Source organism: Dasypus novemcinctus, chromosome 8 (assembly GCF_030445035.2).
Source record: "Dasypus novemcinctus isolate mDasNov1 chromosome 8, mDasNov1.1.hap2, whole genome shotgun sequence".
Lineage (NCBI taxonomy): Eukaryota > Metazoa > Chordata > Mammalia > Cingulata > Dasypodidae > Dasypus > Dasypus novemcinctus.
The window spans coordinates 7,666,079-7,679,594 of record NC_080680.1 but is presented as its reverse complement, the minus strand read 5'-3'; the positions used below and the strand labels follow the sequence as shown (position 1 = coordinate 7,679,594).

The 13,516-nt window shown below is 40.0% G+C and overlaps 1 protein-coding gene across 1 annotated transcript in view; it reads right to left on the bottom strand.

The window, feature by feature from the left end:
- SPTLC1 (serine palmitoyltransferase long chain base subunit 1) overlaps positions 1–13,516 on the bottom strand; it is a 71,708-nt gene that overhangs the window by 7,231 nt on the left and 50,961 nt on the right. Inside the window, exons 9-12 of the mRNA XM_058301423.2 lie at positions 10,595–10,702; positions 7,994–8,089; positions 7,589–7,685; positions 5,231–5,285 (exon numbers count right to left, since the gene is read on the bottom strand). Of these exons, the coding sequence (XP_058157406.1) occupies positions 5,231–5,285; positions 7,589–7,685; positions 7,994–8,089; positions 10,595–10,702 (356 nt within the window). The remainder of the gene's footprint in view (positions 1–5,230; positions 5,286–7,588; positions 7,686–7,993; positions 8,090–10,594; positions 10,703–13,516) is intronic.

The following is a 13,516-nucleotide window of genomic DNA, read 5'->3' as shown; positions in this document are numbered from 1 at the left end:
GGACCAATTATTACAATTTATAATGCTATTATTTTCTTGCTTATCACTGAAGTCTTTAATTTGTAACTTGTCTTCTCATGAATTATGGAGATATTTCTAACATTAAAACATTCTATTTTGATCATGAGCAACACATTTAGATTTAAAAGTTTCCTTCTTGGGAAGCAGATTTGGCTCAACAGATAGGGTGTCCGTCTACCACATGGGAAGTCCAGGTTCAAGCCTCCTGACCCGTGTGGAGCTGGGCCATGCTCGGTGCTGATGCGTGCAAGGAGTGCTGTGCCACGCAGGGGTGTCCCCCACGTAGGGGAGCCCCATGCACAAGGAGTGCGCCCTGTAAGGAGAGTCACCCAGCGCAAAAGGAAGTGTAGCCTGCCCAGGAATGGTGCCGCACACACGGAGAGCTGACACAACAAGATGAGGCAACAAAAAGAAACACAGATTCTTGTGCTGCTGACAAGAATGCAAGGGGACACAGAAGAACACACAGCGAATGGACACAGAGAGCAGACAACTGGGGGGGGGAGGGAATAGATAAAAATAATTCTTAAAAAAAGTTTCCTTCCTATCTGCATGATAACTTTTAAGTTTCACTTGAATTAAGACAGTCTGTTTTCCTAATATTACCAGTACAGAAATCTGCTCCTTCCCAGGGAGAAAAACAGAGTATTTCAGGGGTGAAGGCTTCTATTTTCAAATGATTGCTACAGATGTGGTGAGAACTGCACGCAATATTTAGTCAGGTTGAAAGTCCATTTTATCCTACAATAAAAAGATCCTAGGAAGCAAATGGTGACACATGTCTGTGAAATCGGGCCAAATATTTTCGCGTGTTTCCATTTAGCTTGTTTCACCTAGAAGAATGTTTTTCTCTTGGAATGAAACCAGTACAAAAAAGCATGGAGTAGTATGTCCTAGTCAGGACTCAACAGACTTTTAGTGAATGGCTCCCATGGACCCATGCACCGCACTAGGTGCCAGAAGTAATCTCACCTGGCCTCTGAACCACCCTTACGTATTATTAATCTGTGCTCTTTCTTGAAATGCGATAGATCTGGGCTGGTGTGAGTCTTCCGTGGACCCCAGAATACTAGCTCTTTGGTAAATCTACTCCTGGGGTGTGGGGCCCTGTGGCTGGACTGGCTTCCACTGGCCTGTGATGGGATGGGTTCAGTGAGGTGTCACCTGGCTGGGTCCAGGTCCTCTGCTGGAGTCCTCTATAAACAAGGACTGAGAGTAGCAGAGACCCAAGGAGAGGTCCTGGAAGCTGAACTCCCTGGAGCACAGAGGCGAGGCCCACCCAAGGGCTCGACGCTGAAGAATGTGGCCCAGAGGAGAGGGGAGAAGACACAGCCTGCCGCATGCTGGCTGCCACAGACCTCATCCCACAGCCGCAACCTGGTGGGCCAGCATCTCGACGACGCCCTGATTTGGACACTTTCACGCCGAGAGCTGTAAGCTTTTAACCTAGTAAGTTCCTGTTATAAAGGCCAACCCACTTCTGGCATACTGCTCCTAGCAGCTTTTGGCAAACTGAGACAGTATCATGCTAGGATCTCTCAATCAATCAGGCTGCAGATGTGAATCACGGACCTTAGAATCTAGGGTTTCTGGAATGTGGGGGAGCTGTTTAGATTAGTTCCTTTACTAAGGAGAAAACCAAGCAATATGCTTTCAAAACCTATTTCCTATGTGAACATTTGATGTGTTAAACTTGTACACAAAAAAAGTCTCAAGTTTTTTTTTTTTGGGTCATATACACCCAAGGGAGAACTTTAAAAATTGCTTTTCAGGGAAGCCGCTGTGGCTCAATCAGTTGGGCTCCTACCTACCATATGGGAGGCCCTGCGTTTGAGTTCCGGGCCTCCCTGTGAAGGCAGGCTCGCCCCCAAGTCACAGAGAGGCGCCCGGCCCACAGGCGCCTTGGAGAGCCGACTCAGCAAGGTGACGCAACAAAAAGGGAGACAAGCAAAAACACAGAAGAGTGCGCAGCAAATGGACACAGAGAGCAGACAGCAAGCATGCTGCAAGTGGGGGCGGGGGGGATAAATAAAAATAAATATACAGACACAGAAGAACGCACAGCAAATGGACACAGAGAGCCGACAGCACACAAAAAGCTGCAAGGGGGTGGGGGGAATAAAAAAAAAACCAACTAAATATAAAAAAATTGCTTTTCAAATAGCATTTTATGTGAATCAAAGGCCCGGATTTTCCTTAACATATGTATGGCAAGGCACCTGAAGTTCAGTCTAGCTTGTGCCTTGGTAGATGGACTCATCTCACCTGATTGCGGCAGGCATGCGGGAGAAGGCAAGAAACAAAACGCCCTATTTAAACTGCCTGGATGCTGACTGTCAGATTAAAGTTTAACTACAACCAAATCGACCCAAGAGTTTTAGTGCAAGTTCAGAAACTTTAGAAGCTATACCTCAGAGCCTATTACACACTTCAAAGAAAAAATTTGTAGAACATGCTGTTTTATCCAAATGGGTAAATACCAAACACTGGACTAGGTACTAGGAATAGAGCAGTCAACAAGACAGACATGGGTCTCTATTTTTACATGATTACAGTTTCGAGGGAAAGAGTCAGACACAAGTAACTGTCAACATTACAATTCAGGGGAATCTTTGAATTTCCAGGAGGCAAATTAGCATAGACTGTTTACTTCCTCTCTGAAACTCAATCTTAGAGATGAAAGATGTCAAATATTGATTAGAACAGGGGGTTCTTAACAAGGGGTCATGAGCTGAATTATAAATATAGATATAAAAACTCAAATTAAAATATAAATAATCTAACAGTGTAAAATATATATTGTAATTAAGTAGGGATTCAAGAATGATTAAGAATCAGAAAACATATCAGTGTAGTTGAGCACCTGAGACAAATCCGTGATTTTTTCTCTTAAAACATGCCATGCTTCCTACTGGAGAGTGAGCCAAGGTTATATCCATGCCTGTGAGCTCTGTATGGTCTGCCCCCTAACGCCTGGTTCTCTCACTCTTTTCCCTCTTTTTACACTGGCCTCTTTGTTGTTTTGCTATTCCTCTAAACAGTCTAGATTTCTGAATGGTTTGGTCCCACACGACCTCAGTGTTTAGTGTGAGATGCCTGAAAGTCATCCAAGCATAGGCAACTGGAGGTGAGACCTGAGCCCCAAAGAATGGTATATACTGGAGATATAACAGTTGGATATACAAGACTGAAGTTTAAGGGAGAGGAATTAGAGAGACATTTGTAGTCATTAGCATATAGGTAGTATTTTTAGCTTTCCAATACTAAGAAGTCAGGAACCAGCACCAACACTGAGAAAGAAGAGCTAGCGGGGAAGAGGCAAACCAAAAGAATTTATGGCCCTAGAAGCCAAGCGAAGATAATGCTTAATGAGGATCAGTTGTTCATCTGGTCAAACGATGCTGTCACTAGGCAGATAAGATAACTGAGAAGTGAGCCTTTGATTTCATAACCTGGAGATTATTGGTGGCTGATAGGAGCAATTTCAGTAGGGACAAAAAGCCCGATTCAAGTAGATTCCAGAGAGACTGAGAGGAAAGGATTTGGACACAGCTAAGATAATTATTTTGAGGAGTTTTGTTTTAAGAAAAAACAGAGAAATGGGGTAGTAGCTGGAATAAGAAATGGGGTCAAGAGAGGGTTGTTTGGGTTTAAATAATGAGGTCAGTTTCCAAATACCATGCAAATACCATATTCTTTCTTCTTCTGGTTTGTAGATCATCCTGTTATGTTAGTTTCCCATATATACCTGGATCTGTTTCTGAACCTTCTCTTCCATTTAATTGGTTTATTTGCTCAATCCTGTTTTTATTACTGTATCTGTTTTTTATCACTATGTAAGTTTTGGAATCAGCTCAAGTTCCTCCAAAAATACTGTTGAAATTTTTAACTAGAATTGCATCAGATTTTCTGATAATGTGGTAGAAATTGTCATGTATGCGTGATCTCTTATGTGAATATTCGTATGTGTCCTTTAATATAATCTAACATTTTTTTCCATAAAGTCTTTGTACTTTATGGAATCTTTAAGCATTTCTGGATATTCTTCAGATTTTGTCACTTTTATGAATGGAATTGTCTTTTATAGTTTCTGTTTGATTTTTGCTGATTTATAAGAATGTTACTGATTTCTCTTAACTTTCTAAACTCTTATTAGTTCCAGTATTTTAATTCTGTTACAGTCATGTATATGGAAATCCTATTATCTGTAATAGTATTTTTTTCTCTTCCTTTTCCAGATTTCAGTAGTTTCAAGTAAAAATGAGAGCTGAGGATGTGGAGGAAGCATAAACAACTCTTGAAAAGATCTGCTGCACAGCAGAGCAGAGAAAGAGAGCAAGTGCTGTGGAGAATTTGGAGTCTGAGGAAGGAAGGCTTTAAAGATGAGAGAGTAGAATATACCTGAATGCTAATAAAATGACTCAGTTTTTGGACTCCAAAAACTGAGAAAGAAGAAGGGCCAGTGGTGGCTACAGGAAAATTTCCTCAGCTGTAACAGGCTGGAAGACAGATACTGGAAGGTGTGCAAGATTTGTCTGAGAAAATGAGGGAGTTCCCGAGTGAGGGCAGGAGGTAAGGTATCACGTTATGAGCTTGGTGGAAGAGAGTGGAGACGGAAGGTCAGATGACAGGGCGAAGTGGCTGGTGTGCATGAATTTACAGTGACTCCAATGTGCCAGGCTGTGTTAATATTAATATTTCATACAACCAATGTAATTACAGCCAATATAAATATCTCTCTACCATGAATCATGCAGAAACTTTTGTTATCATCACAGACACACCCATAGCTTTAATTATTTCTGTCCCTACTTTATCTGGAACAGCTGTGATCTACTCATTGATCAACTGCCCTTTTCTTAGTAAGGTCTCTAGTTTCCATTTCTGGAAATAAAGAGGTAGGACTTTTGTGACCAATATAGCATGTTTTACCTTAGGAAAGGCAAAAAGAAATACCCTGGGCAATGTGAGATCACTTTCTTGAACACTAGAAGTATGCCTGAAGATGTCACCGGTCACACATTTTTTCCCTTACCTCTGGTTTTATACAAGTCATCAATTTCAGTGAATTGAGGTTTTGGTTATTTAATTTCAATTCAGGTGAACTAAGCCTATCAAATGTACGCAAAACCTAAGAGTAAACATTTCCATTGGTTTTTAAACTGTGATGCATATGAACTTTAAGTTGTTTGAAATACGTAAAACTTACCCTTGTAAAGCTTTGTGAATTTGTTTGCACTTTTCCTGCAACAATGCAAAAATACCTGAATAGGGAAAAAAAAACCTTTGAAATTATATCTAGAATTTGTTGTTATTAATCCGAAAATATTTTTGAAGACCCAATTCATGTTCATTGCTTTAAAATACTGTAAATCTTCCACTTAAAGAAGACAGCCTATAATCCCACTCGTCGGAAGGCCTGAGCTTTGCCTTTGGCACTTATTAACTTAGTGCCTTCTTACCTTTTACCCCACTTTCAGCAAGATCTGGGATGGTGTTTTCCAAGCAAAAGAGTGGCTCTTATTATTACCAAGATTACACAGATAATTTGGCTAAGAGGATCAGGAAAAGAAGAGTACAAAACTATCACTTATTTCTAGATCCTAGAAAATAGACACTATATTAATTTTTATAACTTTTCCTTAGTAGTTTTCCTTTTTCTTCACTAAAAATAAAAAAATTGAATCCCACTGCTAGGCATATACCACAAAGAATTTGAAAGAAGGGACTCGAACATATGCACACCAGTGTTCACAGTGGCATTATTCACAACTGCCGAAAGATGGAAGCAACCCAAGTGTCCATCAGCCCATGAATGGACACACAAAAAACGTGGCATGAACATGCACTGGAACATTATTCGCATAAAAAGGAATGAAATCCTGAAATCAGTGAACCTTGAGGACACTGAGATTGAGTGAAATAAGCCAGACACAGGACAGATATCATTATGATCTCACTGCTATGAAATAATTAGAACAAACAAACTCACAGAGTTAGAATCTAGACTAGGTTATTAGGGGATGGGTGGGGACAGGGAATGGGGAGGTTTTTGTTTTTTAAAGGAAGTGTCTGATCAGGAGTTAGGGGGGACAGGCAAAATATGAACCTCACACAGATGCACTCATCTGTAATTCACTGAATTAAAATCAATTAAAATTAGAAAATTTAGGAAAAAAAATACCACTAATGCCTGTTTTTCCTTTTCCGTTTTAAGCTTTGCCAAGGTGGCTCTATCATAGCCAAAAGCCAACGTCTTTAATTCTTAGTTGACTTTTGATTTGGCCAAAACAGCCTCTGGTTTTAGAGTCATTATTTTACATCAAAATTTATTCTACCTGGGAGAATTTCAAAAAACTATTAGGAAGCAAGAATTTCTAGTAAAAAGTTATTCAAGAGAAAAAGCTGGACTTCAAACTGAATGGAGAATAAATGGGATAGTAAAGTTGAATAAAAAAGTTTAATTTCTTCAGAGTTTCAGTGTTCTGGCTTTTTACAATATTTTTAAATTAAATATTTAATTAAGTCTTTAATACTTAAATATTTTTCACTTCCTTGTGGAAGGCTATTACTGGCATACTTAAAGAAAACAAACATGAAACCCAGAAAAATGTAATGTTTAAAATCTTCTGTTGAGAGTTTAGAACAGAAGAGGTGGGAAGCATCAGATGCATCAAGCGTACATCCTTTTTAACAGTCTTTATATCTCTTTCATGAAGATATACATCGTCTGTTGTAAAAGCTGCATTGTTTGAGAGTGGTGTCGTCTGTGAATTAGGCAGCTTGGCTTACATTCCTGCCCTTTTGCAAGAGGCTTCAGAGGCCACAGGCAGCGAGTGGGGTACTTCACCTTCCAGAGCTCTAGTTCCTTTATCTTGAAAACATGGAGCTACCTCTTTATGATGTGTCTCGGCAACTGATATTCCAGAAGGAAATTAACACCATTTCCTCACTAATTATTATTCAGTGGTGAGTCTTGAATACTTGCCGTTTTAAAAAGCTTGTTGTTTTGATTTTGTACAAACAAGCTAAGAATCTATAATCTTAATTCAAAAAATACCCTATACCAAAAGGGTCTGCTCTGAGCAGGACGATAGCGGGCTCACCAAGGCAGTTCTTTGCTGGGGAACCACTTTTGATCTCTGTACCAGCTGACGGTCTAAAGGAAAATGAGATGAGAGCTATAAAACCAAATATGCCAAAAAGCAGCACATTTCAGTGAATCTCAAAAAACCATCAACCAAATAATGAAGGTGGCTTTCCTTAGACAAGGACAGAAGCGCACAGGCCCAGAACTGAGCTATGCTTCTCCTCTTAGCCTCTCCACAGCAGCTGGAGCCAGCCCTGCCTGGGCCCCAGCACTAGAACAAGAGCGAAGGTCCAACCTGGATCTGAGGCAGGGACAATTTCCTCGTGGGCATTTTTCCTGTGAACACCAACTGATGTTATTCAGAGCCAGAGTTTTATCTGGTAACTCATTCCCTCTAGCCAACCCTCGAAAAGCAAACCCGTTACACAATTAACCTAACGGAGACCTCCCTGCCTTCCTGGGTTTAGAGTCCCACACCTGGATTCTCTTCCATGATGTTGAGGGCCTCGATTGCAGCAGCAGCTAGGAGCGGAGGCAGTGAAGCTGAAAAGCAGTATCCCTGGCCAGAAAGGCGCTGAGAAGAAACAAAACATAAAACATATTATTTCTCTGTCTTATTTTGTGTAAACATCCTGCAGGCACAGATTCCCTACCCCAGTGTATATAAATGGTGATGTTGTAAGGTCCAGGAATGTACAAAAGTTACACATGTAATAAAAACAAGACTTTTTTTAAAGGAAATAATTTCTAAATATAAATATTTTCAGTGACTCTTTAATTTTAAATAAAAATTGAGTGGTAAAGTATGCTAGAGGGAAGCTCTGTATTTAGAAACCCCCTTTTGAGCAGTTCAGTGTTGGCTTGTTTTTACACAGTGCCTACCTGGTGGTCAATTACAAAAGACCTGCCACAGCAGAAGCCCCCAATAGAAGCAAGCGCATTCTCCATGTTTGCACTGATAAGATCAATATCATCAATCTGCCAGAAAAGAGGGTGAGAGTGGTAGTTATTCTTCAATGTACAGGGAAAAAGAGGCTTTGTCAAGCATGAAGACAAAATTTTAGCACTAATCATGTGTAGTAATATTTGGATTCAAAATAACTACCTATTGAAAGTCAAGGATAGATGTTTCAAGGCTTTTCTCTGAAAGTATCTCATTTTATACTTTTTTGTCATTTCATCATATAATTAAAGGCTTACACTTACCCTCGCAGAATAAATAAATCAAAAGGAGTGAAAGATGGAATCCAAAGTTGTTTGTTAATAGGTTTTATTGGAAAGGAAATTAAGCTGGTACCTAATGGACAAATCCACTTTATTTACTTTTTATTTATTTCAAAATCATGAGATTACCCAAATGACCATAACCATAACTTTAGGCCAGCAGATCCTTATGTAAGAAATCCCATTTAGGGTCCCTGTACTACCTACACTCAGACTGAAGAACTGAGTAATTCTAAGAGAGGGTATAGCACATTAAAAAAGCAATCATTCCAGATTTTTAAGTGGATTTTGTTTTCTATTTAGGAAAAAATTTAGCACAGGATAATATATACCACATTGTGTACTATAAATGCACATGATGTTATATTCTCATATATGCACACTCAGAATTTCACAAATAAAGGATTAAATGAGAACAATCAGAGGCACAAAAGTAGATTACTTCCTTGCTAAAAAGTGGTCCAGACTGTCTTCCATCTGGAAGGTACTGGAGATAAATAAAAATAAAGCTATCAAAGCTTGAGCACTTCACTGCTATTGGATTTACATTTTCTTTCATTTCAAAAATACAATCAATTTATCCAAACATCAAGCCAATGGAATCTTTGAAGAAACTGGACTAACTGGGCAGTGGACGAGTCTGCTGTGCCTGTGGACCTCGGAGTCCCTCTCCATCCCCACTGCTCTGCCTCCACTCCTGTCCCAGCACTAAGCTACCTTCTGGGCACCCAAAAAACACTCATCGAAGGCCATGATAATGAGTGGCAAGTTAGAGCTGCTATGTTTCCACATGTTATGTAGACTCCATATATTTTTTTTTTTAATTAATTAATTAATTTATTTATTTAATTTCCCCCCCTCCCCGGTTGTCTGTTCTTGGTGTCTATTTGCTGCATCTTGTTTCTTTGTCCGCTTCTGTTGTCGTCAGCGGCACGGGAAGTGTGGGCGGCGCCATTCCTGCGCAGGCTGCACTTTCTTTTCACGCTGGGCGGCTTTCCTCACGGGCACACTCCTTGCACGTGGGGCTCCCCCACGCGGGGGACACCCTTGCGTGGCACGGCACTCCTTGCGCGCATCAGCACTGCGCATGGCCAGCTCCACACGGGTCAAGGAGGCCCGGGGTTTGAACCGCGGACCTCCCATATGGTAGACGGACGCCCTAACCACTGGGCCAAAGTCCGTTTCCCTGTAGACTCCATATAGACTCCACTTCTGCACTCTGAGGCCCTAATGAATATTATCTCAGCGACATTATTTAGAGAAACAGAGCAGTGGAAAAATTCAGCATTTCTTCCTCTTTAACATCTTTACGTCTTAAAAAATTTACTCTAGTGTACTGCTGAATTTACTTGAATTATGTTTCCATTGATTTCAAATTCCTCAGAGCATTTAACTGGTGTATGTTCAGTCTGTCTTAGAGAAACCTGCTTAAATCTAAGGTCACACGGTGTTCACTTTGTTCTGTGTTTTTTCTCCACGGGCAGTGAGATGCAGCTCATCTACAGTGGTTTTATATTTTACAGCACAACTTTATAACAGAGGCTGCAAAACCTTTATGTGCATATCTTGGAGAACAGGTTTCCTTCAACTCTACCACGAGTGGTAGGGAGACAGGTTCTCAAGACTGGCTGACGTCACTCTTCCCTCACAGCCTCCCGCAGCAGAAACTTTCTTAAGCACTGTGGGCAACTTACCTTCAGCAAAAGAAACACGACAAGCTCACTCCAGTTGTCTGGAGCCCTGAAGGGCTTTACTGAATTGCATGCCAGGGGTGTTTTTGACACTGTGTGTGTGTGTGTGTGTGCCTGTGTATATAAAGAAGGAATAATTCTATCTAACACTGCCCCCCCCCCAAAAAAATATACACACAAATATTGTGGGAAACAGAATTTTAAATACTAAAGAGAACATCCTTTTGCTGCCATCATAAATATTTTTTAAAGGACTATTTCAGGAGTTCATATTGATTTTAAGAAAAATTGGAAGGCAAAATTTAACTGTTTCTACAAAAGGCCAAGCTCAAATGCTACCGTATAAAAGGAACACCTCCCCCACGATGAGCCACCTTGGGCGACAGGTTCTGAGGGAGGACAGGGCCCTGGTCTGGCTGAACACCCGCAGGCTCAGGGAGGACTGCCGGGTGGGGTCCACGGCCCTTGCGCCTGAAGGGAGCACTGGCTTATGCCTATTAACATACGTCCAGCAGAATGGGCAACAGCTTTTCTATAGGAGGGAAACGTTCCCAGAAGAGTAACTCACATTGATTCCAAAATGTTCAGTGACTCCTCGGCCGTGCTCTCCTAGAACTCCAAATGAAAGGCTTTCCTCCAGAAAGATTCTTGCTTTGTATTTATATTTTAACTTAACCTAAGTGGTGAAATAAAACACAACTTTAAAATACTGATTAGAAGCAATCAGAACATATTGGGAAGAAAATAATTAAACTTAAAAAGGAGTAACAAACACAAACTTTAGATATTCTGAAACGGTTAAATGATTTAACTCAGTAATAGAGACAGCACAATGCTACTTCTTTAAAAGAAAGAAACAAGACATTTATGGGTATAGGCATGCAATCTATCTGCTAAGCAATGGTCTGATCAGACACAGAAACTCCTGGGGAAATGGTGTACATATTTCTCCCTCACTGGCTTGGTGTTTTAACTTAAACCCATGGCATTCTTTAAATGGAGAAAAGCTTTCAACTAGTATGTTTTTCAGTCTATTTTTTTCCTTTGCTTTCACACTTATAAGAAAGTCATCAAGGGTTTGCATCAAGGGTTTAGATGTATATATATTCTATATACGCTTCTATTATTTGATTTTTATACAATTCAACAACTCATTAGGAAGCTAAATATATCCATATCTGTGTATATATTTTTTCCTAATGGTTAATCGATTTACCCAAACACCATTTTTATATAACCAGTGTCACAACTGAATTAAAATGCAGTGATCATCAACCATCAAATTTTTATATATAAACATGAGCAGTTGCTAGGCTCTCAAACCTTCTCTCCCTGATGCCTATATCTTTTTCTATGTCAGAATTACACTGTTTTAATTATTAAAGGATTTAATTACGAAGACTTTTTTCCATTTAAACTATAGAAAAATGCACAGGAGTATAAAAAATGATTTGATGTCCCATAGTACAAGTCCCTCACCGTTTACTTTTTTACTATTTTCTGTCTGGTTGTGTCATTGTCTTTTGGTTTGCTGCTTCGCCACGTGGGGGCCTGCGCCTCGTTGCACAGATCTGGGACGCCTTTTTTCTTTTTTACCAGGAGGTGTCAGGGATTGAACCCAGGTCCTCTATATGGTAAACGGGAGCTCAACTGCTTGAGCCACAGACACTTCCTCATTTACCTTTTAATCGGCAAAATTTTACTGGCTGTTCTTGCTAATCGATGACAAACTAGGAAGAAGGGGGAGTCCCAATAGGCTTTTGGTTCAATTTTCACTAATAATAGGCAATTAATTTGGAGAGAATTGCATCTTTTCAACACTGGGTTTTTCCCTACCCATTAGCAATTGAATATGGTACTACACAGTTTCGAAGCAACATGTTTTAGGAAATAGTTAATAATATTATAACAGTACTGGCACACAAATGACAATCCAGGAATCCCAGTCAAACCTAACTTATATATCACGTACTTAATGATTATATATACTTGCTCTGCAATTTATCTCGTCTCCCTGCTCTGGCTGTCCACAGGGGCTTTACTACTGAAGCCCTGTAGCGTACAGTTAAAGAGCCTTTGGGCATGCCTTGCCCCAGCCACTTTTTTCTATTAGTCTTTGACACTCTTGCAGAAAAAGGAGAAGAAAAAAATACATCTTTTTTTTTGATATTTACAATGTATCTAGATTTCCTGATGATACAGTAAAAAACTTAAAAATCTCAGTGGTTCACTACAAGAGTGGTTCAACATATGAAAACCACTCAAGGGAATACATCGCGTTAACACTGTGAAGGAAAAGAGCCATGTGATTATCTTGATGCAGACAAAGCACTTGACAAATTCCAACAACTTTGCATGATAGCAGCACTCAACAAAGCAAGAATAGAAGGGAACATCCCCATCTTGAAAAAGGGCATTTATGAAAAACTTAGAGCTAATATCATACTCAATGGTGAAAGATCAAAAGCTTTCCCCCTAAAATCACGAACAAGGCTATAGTTTCTTAGATATGACACCAAAAGTACAAGCAACCAAAGGAAAAACAAGCTGGACTTCATCAAAATTAAAAACTTTTGTGCATCAAAGTACGTTATCAAGTATATGAGAAGACAACCTACAGAATGGGAAAAAATATCTGCATTTTTAAAATCAGATAAAGGTCTAATATGCAGAATATAAAGAACTCAACAACAAAAAGATAAACAACCCAATTTAAAAATGGGCAAAGGACTTGAATAGTCATTTTTCCAAAGAAGATACACAAACGGCCAATAAGCACATGAAAAGATATTCAACATCATTAGTCACTGGGGATTTGCAAATTGAAACCACAATAAGATACTATTTCACACTAAGATAGCTGTAATGATAATAATTACAATAATAAAACAGAAAATAACAAGTGCTGGAAAGAATGTGGGAAAACAAACTGTCATACATTGCTTGTGGGAATGTAACTGGTAGAGGTGATGTAGGAAACAGTTTGGCAGCTCCACAACAAGTTAAATAAGAATCACCATTTGACCCAGCAATTCTACTCCTACCTATATTCTCAAAAGAATGGAAAGCAGGTTCTCAAATATTTGTATGTGAATGCACTAGGCACAACAGCCGAAAGGTGGAAATAGTTCAAATGTCCATCAGCAGATAAACGGATAAGCAAAATGTGGTATATACATATATACATACGATGGAATATTATTCAGCCATGAAAAGGAATACAGGCTAAAATGTGACTGGCCCTTGAAAACATTACGCTGATTGAAAGAAGCTAGATGTAAAAGGTTGGGAAGCAAACTTGGCTCAACAGATAGAGTGTCCGTCTACCACATGGGAGGTCCGTGGTTCAAACTCAGGACCTCCTTGACCTGTGTGGAGCTGGCCCATGCACAGTGCTGATGTGTGCAAGGAGTGCTGTGCCACGAAGGGGTGTCCCCCGCATAGGGGAGCTCCATGCGCAAGGAGTGCGCCCCGTAAGGAGAGCCACCCA